Genomic DNA, 12,998 nt, shown 5'->3' on the forward strand with positions numbered 1-12,998 from the left:
AGTCCACCATGATGTGCTGCTAAGAGCTACGTTAGCGAGTCCTGCTTTAAGATGATGATCCTGTGGCTCCCTCCTGCCCCAGGTTGGCTGTCAGATAACAGACTTGTGGTCCCTAATCTCTTGGAGACTCTGCTTCTCCAATCCCCAACACAGAGAAGTGCTATCTAACTCTGAATTCCTTGTAGTTGAGTCTCTCTGCAGTGACAGCCGTTTTCTCCAGGTAATTCTCTCAGAGAGGGAATTTTCTTATGGCGCTGTGCTTCATTCAGTTAGTTTTTACTTGGTGCTGTTGCCACAGGAACTCTCACAGAAATGTCTCTTTTTGGCCATAACAGCCCCACCCTCCTACATATCAATACTGACTTTTTTTTAGTAGATCAAATTTTTTTTAAATATCAAATTCTACTCTAAATTAGGAATCAACAATGCCTATTTTAGATAAGACTCTCTAACAAAAAAAATATCAATTCATTTGCTCATTCTGCAAATGAGCAAAAAATTAAGGCAAGAGAATATTACGAAAACTCGCTAAGAAGTATATTAAGCACAGAAAATACATAACAGGTACATTTCCTCAACTTTGGGTGATTTATGATTTATCAAGAAAATTCCTTTTTGGGAAAAAATTATTTTTGGCTTTTGGGGCATACCTGGTTATACTAAGGGATCACTCCTAGCTCTATGCTGAGGGATAACTCCTGGAAATGATCAGGGGAACATAGTGCCAGGGTTTCAAACCAGGATCCGCTACATGCAAGGAACTTTCCAGCCTGTAAAATTATTTTTAATGAACATGGATGCAAGCTGAAAAGGGCCTTATCAATATCAGCTTAACAATTCTACAATTTGGAAGTTCACTTCCCTTAAGGTGGCTTTGTGAATGACAGAGAGGAAAATTTCACAGGTAATGGTTACTTATTGTCATTCTAAAATGTCACCCAATCCCCCTGAATTTCCTCCACAGCATTTCTGATAATCAATTAAACTTCTGCTTGAATACCTCCCTGATTTCTTCACTCCTAAAGCAGTTTTTTCTTTGTATTATCACGGAGTTTAAACAGACTTAAACCTGCACCATTCTTCATTTAAGAATGTCATTGCAAAGGCACAAGAAAGAAACACTATTAGAGTATTGTCAACGGATAGGCCAGTGAGTGAGGGCTAGATTCTCTACAGGAGGGCAGAGGGACTAGGGTTGTTCAGAGATGCAAGAACCTCAAGAGAAGTTGAATCAAACTAATTGCCAGCATTCGGTAGTAGGATACACTCCTAATGTGTTCATAGCTATCTTATACTATTGTCTACTGTATTAATAGCACTAATGTATTTATAAATTCTCCTGGGTCTCTCAATATCAATAATGTCTTAAGAGACTGAATAATGCACATTTAGCAGAGAATAAAAGATCTGTGTTGGCCAATTTGTTGCTTCCCAGGATACTGAAATAATTTACGTTAGTTCTGCTGTAAATAACTTTAATTCTATATATCTCCCTATCTCCCTATCCTGTCTGTGAGTATCAGGCTAAGTAAGCGATGGTTAGGTTGGCATAAACACGAACCATCCAGGATACTTAGGAACTATCTGTTAGTCAATGATAAATAAACTACCATGTCCTTTTTTTCAATATGAGAGGAAGTACCTTTCAATTAACCTTCAGAGCTCTGAATCTAGGACCTCTACCAGAAGATTAAACCTCTAGGGCTTTGTTTTAATCTCTCCTTTTTACTCCAAACCTAGTTGTTTTTTTTTTTTAAAGTGATTCCTGTTCCCATAGACTTACAGATTTTGTGTGCTCTGGGCGTGGAGCAATCACTGGTGGTGGGGTAGCATCGTCATCATCATCATCTTCATCTTCAGAAACTGGCGGTACTTGAGGAGTCTCAGAAACTGTTTTCACATTCTGCCCATGGGAGAAAAGGGATTCATAAGTCCAATGACATGGAACTTTAGCTTTAGCTACCAGGGTCACTGCTTCTCCCAAGGAAATGTCATTGTCACTTTTTCAGAAATTCCCCAAGCTACTGAACCATGAACTCTGTTTCCCTCTTCATTTAGCTAATAGACGCACTCAGCCCCTTCAAGCTTCCCACTCACAGTCTCCCTGCAGAATCAAGTCAGCTAATAGCTCGATACTTGATTTCCCTCAATCCAACCCCTGAGGGAAATTTTATAGATCCTTCTGGTTTTATGAATTTTACTTTCTACATTGAATAAGATTTAATGTAGGGAAGGAATTAAAATGTAGGGTTAAAAAAGTAACAAAAAGCAATCCAAATTTAAAATGAAAAGGTCAAAGAAAAATCTTATGCAAATTAAAGATTATAAAAAGAAAAGAATGACCATAAAAAGAAACAGTTAAAAGGTCATCACTGGATGAGAAATATGGCTAAAGAGGCAGTACATGCACCTACATGTGCCTTTACATGTGTGACTTACATGGCTCAATTCCCAGCACCAGTGAGTTTCTGCCTCTTTGCTGCCATCACACTACTTGCATGGCTTCCCAACCCCATACCTCCACCACAAGATGAGTAAATAGTTGTAATTCCTTTCAGACAGACTTTTGAAAATTTTGTTCTTCATTTTGTTTTCTTTATCAAAACTTACTGGAATTACTACGCTATCAGGTCCCCTCACCTCAATTTGAAGCTAGAGATACTCAGCATATCTTTTTCAAAGGACAATGAGAACCTTCTGAGAAAAAATGCCATCCATTTCACTAAGCTTTTGCCCTATCCTGAGATGAATCTTAGTAGCCCCACTAATTGAACCTGCTATAATCTCTACTACTTGATTTTCCCATGCAAACTGTAAAAAAGTGATCGAGAGCTGTGGATTCAAGGGGTCCAAAATCCACAGGTTTTTGAAGGTCCAAACAAAAACATCACACTATTACTATCTGCAACACAGACTCAAGAGATAAAATAGCTCCCCAAACACAAAACATCTGTGTTAACAACACATTTTCAAGAGACAAAACATTGTTATTATAATAGAGATTAAGTTATTATAACATAGGACCATAGAAAAGAAGTAGAAATCTTTCCATATATGCTTATATAATAATTCAATAGTTTTGGAGTATTTTCAGAGAAATTTCATTGTTCTCAATAAGGTCTTATTTATACTTACTTATACTACTGACGTAAAGGTACAAAGATGAAAAAGATATCCCATGACCTAAAGCAGCTTATCATTTGATATAGAAGATAGAGAATGAATTTCCCTTCTGTCTTTTTTTTTATGGCCTCCAGAAAGAGGAAAAGTCAGGAGTCAGATTGATAGGGGTTAAGTGATGAGAAAACTAGGCGAACATGTGGGAAACTGGCCTTTACCATATTTGACACACTAAAGTAAGGATATCTGCTAATTGCACCAATTCTAACATGCTTCCAGCATAAGGCATAACTTAAAAACTGATAGTGAGTGCCTAGGACCATTGTTCAGATGATAGAGGACATGATCAGCATGCACGAGGCCCTTGGTCTGATGTTCACACTACATAACCCATTAAGCAGTACGAGGTGAAACCCTGAGGACCCTCAAGCACTACTAAACCCAAGCACTGCTATGAGTGATCCACCTGCAAAAGAAAATAATGAGACTGCTTCTCCACTGTCCCCTCCTCTGAATGAGGGACATGATATATGTGAGTCATGTATGTGGTTGGTGGCAGGAACTACCTCAGGATACACTGACAGGGAAAAGCATGCAGAGTAAAGATTCCACTCTTCCTAGTGAATCAATAGCATGGAATTTAACCCTTGAGACAAATAAATTTCATGTATTCTCTTCCAACACAGAGCTTTAGCTTTTCTCCCTTCCTTAGACTTGATGCAGAAACATCTGTAGCTAACTCAGGGTCTGATCTCCGCTTTCTCCGGAGTTCTCAAGTAGGCAGTCTACTTTCTCTTTATTTAGAATATCTGGTCTAAATTTAAAATAAAATTATGCTGCTGTTTTCTCACTGCAAGATGAAGGTTGCCCTAATTTTTCAATGAAGAATTCTAATTAATTTATTTTTGAAAATGACCCAAGACTCTTTCATGTGCATCTTCTAACCATTCATTTTCTCTGGAGCTTCTCTAACCTGTCTAGGAGTCTTCTTTTTGACATGGTTTAAGTCATGGTTTCTTTTGCTCTGCTCAATCTTATTTGCTTCCTATTTTCCATGAATTACTAACATTGATCTATTTATGTGCCAATTTTCTTATAGAGTATTATTTTAATTTTCTTTTCCAGTAGATCTTTTCTGAAAAATAAGAAATTTGAGGGTTGGGAACATAGGCCAGGAAGAAAAATAGACAAGTGGGTTGATTATACTACACTTATCCAATTCCTAGAAGAATTTTTTGAAAATATTCTAATATTTAGACTAAAGTGCATATCCAAATACATCAATTTCTGATTTAAAATGTTCCTTACCTACTGCAAAAATAAGTCTTACTCTTTTGTCAGTTGCGATAAATCCTGAAATGATTTCTGTTCATGCTTCCCCAGAAAAGAAAGCATTTTTTTCCTGGATATTATCAATTATCAATACCTATAATTACCTACTTTAAATTTACATTATAAACTTTATATATCATAAATTCTCCTTGCATATACTGAATCCTCACTAAATTATGAGATTAAGACAAATACTTTCCAATTCTTTGATTCCCTACATGCAAAGAGCCATCACACAACAGTTATATCTCTTTATTTTATTCTTCTTGGCCACAATCCTAAATTTTGTTTATTTTGAATCTGAGTTGTTGCTTACAAGCAAGTGTCTTACCCACTGTACTAACTCTCTCATCCCTAGCAACTATAATTTTATAAGTGAGTTTTCCAATACTACTGCAGCACAATGAAATCTGAAAGTCATATTTTAGAACAGTAAGTTACAAAACACAAATTTCAGAGTTAGAAGGAGTCTTAGATATTTAAAGATATAAATCACTAGGGCCCAGTGACTCTGTGCAAACCTCCCTCTACTATTAAGCAGAATAAAATCACTTCATCAAATATAGCTTGCTCATCCCAAAGAACAAGAACAACCAGTGCTGGCACGGATGTGGGGAGAAAGGGACCCTCATTCACTGCTGGTGGGAATGCAGATTGGTCTAGGCTTTTTGGAAAACAATATGGGCATTCCTCAACAAACTAGAAATTGAGCTCCCATTTGACCCAGCAATACCACTACTGGGAATATATCCTGGGCGTCCAAAAACACACAGCAAAAACATCATCTGCACTTGTATGTTCATTGCAGCACTATTCACAATAGCTAGAATTTGAAAACAACCTGAGAACAGATGATTGGACAAAAACTAAGGTACATGTACACAATGGAATACTATGCAGCTGTTAGGAAAAATGGAGTAATGAAATTTGCCTATGAATTGATGGACATGGAGAGTATAATACTGAGTGAAATGAGTCAGAAAGAGAGGGAGAAGACACAAAATAACTGCATTCATTTGTGGTATATTAAAAAACAAATCGTATGTCACTAATATCCAAGCCAGGGAAAACAGGGGCAGGAAGACTGGTCAATGGTTAGAACCTACCACGAGTGTATTGGGAAACAGTAGGTAGGATAGAGAAGAGACCAGTATGACAATAACAGTTGGAAATGATCACCCTGGTGTTGAAAGTAAAGGGATATACATGATAACCTCTCAGTACCTGTATTGCAAACCACAATACCTAAAAGGAAGAAGGAGAGAGAGAGAGAGTGGGAGCGAGAGCGAGAGTGAAGAGAGGAGAGAGGAGAGAGGAGAGAGCAGAGAGCAGAGAGCAGAGAGGAGAGAGAGAGAGAGAAAGAGAGAGGGGGGAGAGGTACCTGCTGTAAAGGCAGGCTGGGGTGGGTGGTGTTTTGGGGGGTGGGAGTGAAACTGGGGATTTTGGTGCAGGGAAATTACATTGGTGGAGGGATGGGTGCTACAATACTGTATGACTAAAACCCAATCATGAAGAGCTTTGCAATGCTCTATCTCAATGTGATTCAATAAAGTAAAAAGTTAATATTAAAATATAAATATAGCCGTGCTGTACATTATTCATACATCTCTGTTCTTAGATTGCTTCTTCTAATCTGTCATTAAGATTTTCCTCAAAGACTGAGCAAGCACATATTCAATTTTAACCCAGACTTTTAAAAAAACTAACAAGTTAAATATTTGTAGTGTGAATAAATAGTGTTTGAGGGTACTGAAGAAAAAACATTGGGCGACTCTCAAGTGGTACTCAAGGGAGTACAGGCCCCTCCCAGTGGTTCTCAGCCACCCTGAGAGTAACCATGTGCGATGAGAGGCTATTCACACTCTGCAGTTAACTGGGTTAACTGGGCCACCTTGGCAGTGTTCAGGGGCCTCTCTGGGGCCACATCCCATAGTGGCTGGGGGTTCTCCAAGTCTATACATGATACTGCTCATGAATTACATCCTGCTAGGAGCTGATCCAGAATGGACTACATGGAAAACATGTGCTTTAACCCCTATCCCTTCTAGTACCAGTATCTGAAAGAAAAAAAAATGGTACTACTGAGCCACAACCCCAGTCAAGAATTGAATTTTTTAATTGGTTTATATTACCAGTTCATTCCAGGGTAGTGATCGAGTCACTGATTTCTCTCTCAATTCACGCGGTTTGGAGAACAACACCCAGTGGTATGGCAGGTCCAGCCCAGAGCAGATTCGACCCAGGGTCCTGCAGCAGCCAGCCCTTTGAGTCTTCTCAGACCTAAATCTCTCTTTTTTTTTCCTCTTCATATATCAATCTTATAAACACGGGCCACAACTAGCTCTTTTCAGGAATTACTTGTGGGGTTCAGGGGATCATATGTGGAGCCCAGAATTGAACCTGGGTTGAACACATGCAAGGCAAGTACCTTCCAGTTGTACTATCACGCCAGCCCCCTCAACCTCAATTTTTTAACTTGGGTTGCAGGGATGACAATCCTGTCCAATTACTTCCCAGTTATACAGAAGGATAAACATGAAACCAAGATGAGAAACAATGGAATGTTATCACAAAACAGGGCAAGTCCTCCACATATAAAAAAAGTAAGGAACTAGTGTGCACTAAGCACAGTGAGCAATGTTCTAAACTGGGGATACGAGCGAAGTCCTTGGCAAGAACTGGTCTTCAGTAGGAAGCCTGGCACTGGGGTGGGGGCAGAGGAGGTGTGTGATACATTAGGGAACACTAGGACAGTGGGGGACAGGAAAAGAGTCTGCTACATGGCAGTCTGAGGGCTGGCACGGGAGCTGGGGCTCATTGGTGGAGAGCAGACGACACTGGTGAAGGGGCTGGTCCTGGAACGATACATGCCTGACACTCAGTCATAAATACCTTGATAACTTTGTGATTCACAGTCATTCAATTAAAAAGAAAAAGTCCTCGGCAGCCAGAGAGGTTCTAAGTGTAGATACCAGGCCAGGACAGGTTTCGACCAAGCAGCTGTTATCCTGTCTGCCATATGGCACAAGCTCCAGGGCGTCTCTTCTTCCCTAACAAACAGTAAAGCTAAAGCTATAGTTTCACTGCAGTGTCCCTTCTAAGACCTCTTGAATAAAGGCCTTTTCAGTTCCCTGCCATGAGGAAAAGAATCCTGGGCTTGGACTCAGAAGACCCGGAGACCCTAATATGGTTCTGCCAGTATAGATAATTATGAATCTTCAGAAAAGTCTATTTTTATAATTGTGAGTTGGGAATGGTGATTTTCCTTCACACAGTAATTTTAAGGATTAATTACACTAACATATATAAAACTCTCAGCCCAAATTAGCTATTCAGTTACAGCCACCCTTCCTCTAATAAAAGCATAATGACATCTGCGCAATAGCTCAGATTTGTTCAGGCACCTTATTCAACAATTCACAATTCAATAATACATATATATTATCATTTACAAATTCTTCCCCATCCTTTAATAATTTCTTTTATATCTGATAAAAAGTAGAATGAATCAGGGAAAACTAATACTTCCCAGTGCATTTCCCCTTCTTTATTTCAGTTTTATCACCTATATGACAAATATAATAACCAACCTCATTTAACTCCTGTGAAGATTAAAGAGGGAATAAGAAAGGATCCAGTATACGACTCTCAAAAAATTAGATATTGAATTCCCATTTGACCCAGCAATACCACTGCTGGGAATATATCCCAGAGAGGCAAAAAAGTACAATCGAAACATCTGCACATGTATGTTCATCGCAGCACTGTTTACAATAGCCAGAATCTGGAAAAAACCCGAATGCCCCAGAACGGATGACTGGTTGAGGAAACTTTGGTACATCTATACAATGGAATACTATGCAGCTGTTAGAAAAAAGGAGGTCAAGAATTTTGTAGTCAAGTGGATGGGCATGAAAAGTTTCATGCTGAGTGAAATGAGTCAGAAAGAGAGAGACAGACATAGAAAGATTGCACTCATCTATGGTATATAGAATAACAGAGTGGGAGACTAACACCCAAGAACTGTAGAAATAAGTACCAGGAGGTTGACTCCATGGCTTCGAGGCTGGCCTCACGTTCCGGGGAAAGGTCAACACAGAGAATCGATCACCAACTACATTGTAGTCGAAGGCCATGTGGGGGAGGGGAGTTGCGGGCTGAATGAGGGCTAGAGACTGAGCACAGCGGCCACTCAACACCTTTATTGCAAACCACAACAGCTAATTAGAGAGAGAAAACAGAAGGGAATGCCTTGCCACAGTGGCAGGGTGGGGTGGGGGGGAGATGGGATTGGGGAGGGTGGGAGGGACACTGGGTTTACAGGTGGTGGAGAATGGGCACTGGTGAAGGGATGGGTTCCCAAACTTTGTATGAGGGAAGTATAAGCACAAAAGTGTATAAATCTGTAACTGTACCCTCACGGTGATTCTCTAATTAAAAATAAATAAATTTAAAATTAAAAAAAATAAAAAAAAAAAAAAAAAAAAAAAGAAAAGCGATCACCAACTACATTGTAGTCGAAGGCCATGTGGGGGAAGGGAGTTGCGGGCTGAATGAGGGCTAGAGACTGAGCACAGCGGCCACTCAACACCTTTATTGCAAACCACAACAGCTAATTAGAGAGAGAAAACAGAAGGGAATGCCTTGCCACAGTGGCAGGGTGGGGTGGGGGGGAGATGGGATTGGGGAGGGTGGGAGGGACACTGGGTTTACGGGTGGTGGAGAATGGGCACTGGTGAAGGGATGGGTTCCCAAACTTTGTATGAGGGAAGTATAAGCACAAAAGTGTATAAATCTGTAACTGTACCCTCACGGTGATTCTCTAATTAAAAATAAATAAATTTATAAAAAAAAAAAAGCTTAAAAAAAAAAAAAGAAAGGATCCAGTATATTATAAGGCATTAAAAATACAAACATTTTTTAAATTGCTAGGAATATAAGTGACTCAGTATATCAATCTTCATTGGTGGAAGCATGCTTCAAAGTATTGTGATGGTGACTCAGGATTATGCCTCCTCCTTCTGTTCTCTTTTTAAAATTTTTCAATTGCTTCTTACTACCTTTAAGATGAAGTTAAAACTCCAACCTGACCTGACTGTCACTCTTCATTATCTAGCTCTTCACACTTAACATTCTAATCTAACGTGTTTGCAGTTCCCTGTATAACATACTTCATAAACCTCCATGACTTTGCACATATTATTTATTCTGTCTGAGATACTGTGTCTCAATTTTTGCCCTAGCACACTAACACATTCAGCTTAGACAACAGTCATCAAGAACTTTTCTCTCATATATCCAATCTTTTATAAAGTAAATCGTTACTTGTATAATTTCGTGGATAGAGCAATGTCAGACAAAGACTGGAACCGGAACTCACTGGTAGAATATATGTTCTGCGTGTTGAAGATTTTGGTTCCAGCCCCAGTACCACACATACAAAAATTATGTTAAGACAGTCTTTGTATCTTCATATCTCTCACAATATGGAAAGTTCTAGGGGAATGGGATAATGCCTGATTCATGTCCACACTGTCTGTTCTCCATGTAGGATCATCTGGCATAAAGCAGGGACATTAAAGTGTTAAGTAAATCAATATGACATATCACATTGTTTTGATTCCTAATCACTATACCCGTGTACTATCAGAATAGGATAAAAAAAAAGACTTACCAAATTGTTAGTGGAATTATAGTCTTCAGCTAATTTATCTGGAAAAGGAAAAAAGACACAAGGGACTCAGTAAATGATCGTAGTTAATTCATTCTCAAAAATGAAGGAAATCTATTCAAATGTTTACCAATCTCAGAGAAGAGCAATTATTAATAAAATGTCTGGCACTGTTGGCCTGACAGCATGCTTGAGCACATCAAAACATTAGTTTCTTAAGTTCTCACTTCATCTCTGAATAGTTATTATTTAGTTCACTTACACAGATTTGTAAACTAGGTTCAGAGAAGTAAAGAAATTTGCCCAGGCTATACACAGATTAAATGCACATCAAGATGTGAATCCCAGTACAAATTTATATAGGTTACACTATACTGGAACTTCATCCATAATATTAGCTATATTATCATCAGAAAATTTCCTTCATTCTAAGAGGATGAGAAAGAATTCATGATTGGCATAGTCCTAAGCCATCCATGACAAGTCATGACCAGAATGAAAGCTTCAGCTTTTAGAAAGAATTTTTCAACATTCAACCTAATTCCCCAAAGGGAAAGAAAGAATAAGGCTCAGTAAAAGAGAGGTATTAATCATGTCAAGTCTAATTAAAGACAAGATCTTGTTTTTAAGAACAGATACAAGCTTTCTCAATGAAGCAATTACTACATTGCATTGATTCTGAAACTGACATTTTTTTTTCACATGAATACCACCAAGAAATATATGTATCCTACAATCAAACAGAGTTCATGGTTTAACTGGCAACAGTTTTGTAGGGATGGATATGGAGCATAGATCCAATGCAGAGTTCAGAAAGAAAATAAATTTAAATACTCTCTTGGAGGGATTATTTTTTAGTTAAATAAAACAGATTTATTAGGGGATGATATTAATTCTAAGGAAAATATAATGAGTAAAATAAGCAAAGGGAAAAGGCAATAAAGGTCAAAAATCAAAGACAGATTAAGCACCCAGAGTTGGGATGCAGGTGATCCTAGCAGAATGGAGTGTAGCTGAACCCAACCTTTCGTAAAACTTATTGTGCCAGGCAGCTAACTCAGATCTTATGCACGAAGATCACACTGCCACTGAGCCACCTCCCCTGACTAAATACTCTCAGTGTCGTTCCTAAATACTTTCAAATAAAATACAATTTTATTGTTTTTTCTCTCCCTTCATTTCTAACAGTCCAATAAGAAAATAGTTTCACTAGTCACCTCCAGTGATGTGAAGGAGAGAAAATATTCTACCAAATCCAAAATACATCTTACAAAGAACCAAGACTAAAGAATTTCCATTATCCCAGTTTCATTAATTAAGAAAGTGATAGATACAGCTTCTTTGATCCTAATGTAAATGAACCCACAAAACAGGAAATAAGGCAGACTGTGATAACATGTTCCTAAGAAAATATCTGTCCACAACTCATCTGACAAAGAGTTAACATGCAAGATATACAAGGCCCTGGTAGAATTTAACAAGAAAATGGGGGCTGGAGAGATAGCACAGCGGGTAGGGCGTTTGCCTTGCACGCGGCCGACCCGGGTTCAAATCCCAGCATCCCATATGGTCCCCTGAGCACGGCCAGGGGTAATTCCTGAGTGCAGAGCCAGGAGTAACCCCTGTGCATCGCCAGGTGTGACCCAAAAAGCAAAAAGAATTTAACAAGAAAAGGAACCCCATGAAAAATGGAAGAAAGATGAGCAAAGCTTCTTCAAAGATAAATAGAGATGGCCAAAATGTATATGGAAAAATGTTTAGCATCACTCATCATCAGGGAAACGCAAATCGAAACAATGATATATCACCTCACCCCAGAGAGACACACACCACAAAGTTTAAAATAAAGCCTGTGCTGGTGGGAATTTGGGGATAAAGGAACTCTTATTCATAGTTGGTGGGAATGTCAACTGAACCAGCATCTTTGGAAAACAATATGAACATATCTCAAAAACACTAGGATTAAGGACTATGATCCAACAATTCCACTTCTTGACATTTACGTCAAGGGCCCAAAAACTATATTCAAAAAAGACATTTGCACTTCTATGTTCATTGCACAATAGCCAAAATCTGGAAGCAACCAAAGTGTTCAAGAACAGATAAAGAAACTAGGGTAGCTCCCCGAAACTATTCTCTTTAACTCTGGAGAAGCCAGTGTTCTCCAGAGATTTACGTGTAACTCTCTCTCTCTTTCTCATCACATTTCTCTACATTTCTTTCAGTAAAAACTATTTTGCCTCTCCTCTTCCTGAAATTATTTGCTTCAAGGAAAGGTGATGGCCTTGGGACATCTGTATTTAGATATTTTTAATTTTTGTTTTTCCTGGAAAAAAATATAAAAGACTGAAATGGCCTTGGAAGAACATAGTTACAATCAGGCACCATCAGTCTCCTAACCGGTCACTAAATGAGAACTTTTATTTTTATTTTTATTTATTTATTTATTTGTTTATTTGTTTATTTATTTATTTTGCTTTTTGGGTCACACCTGGCAATGCACAGGAGTCATTCCTGGCTCATGCACTCAGGAATTATCCCTGGCGGTGCTCAAGGGACCATATGGGATGCTGGGATTCGAACCCAGGTCGGCCGCGTGCAAGGCAAACGCCCTACCCGCTGTGCTATCACTCCAGCCCCCAAACTTTTATTTTTTAAATTCATCCATCACTTTGCTGCTCTAAATATACATTCACAAAATGTATCAACTGTGGATGTCAAATGGCTCAAATCTTGAATGCAGAGCATACAAGTCTACTCAAAGTTATGTGACAGTCTTTTTTTCTTAAATTTTCTAATAGTGAATGACCGTGAGGTACAGTTACAGACTTACAAACTTTCATGCTTGCGTTTCAATCATACAATGATCAAGTAC

General features: G+C 38.7%; 1 protein-coding gene across 2 annotated transcripts in view; it reads right to left on the bottom strand.

Moving 5' to 3' along the window:
- The window catches only part of PAK1 (p21 (RAC1) activated kinase 1), a 163,043-nt gene that overhangs the window by 54,436 nt on the left and 95,609 nt on the right, over positions 1–12,998 (bottom strand). For both annotated transcript variants that reach the window (XM_055126951.1, XM_055126950.1), the window contains exons 5-6: positions 10,127–10,164; positions 1,784–1,903 (exon numbers count right to left, since the gene is read on the bottom strand). In XM_055126951.1, coding sequence (XP_054982926.1) covers positions 1,784–1,903; positions 10,127–10,164 — 158 coding nt within the window. The remainder of the gene's footprint in view (positions 1–1,783; positions 1,904–10,126; positions 10,165–12,998) is intronic.

The sequence above is a fragment of the Sorex araneus genome, chromosome 2 (assembly GCF_027595985.1).
Source record: "Sorex araneus isolate mSorAra2 chromosome 2, mSorAra2.pri, whole genome shotgun sequence".
Taxonomy (NCBI): domain Eukaryota; kingdom Metazoa; phylum Chordata; class Mammalia; order Eulipotyphla; family Soricidae; genus Sorex; species Sorex araneus.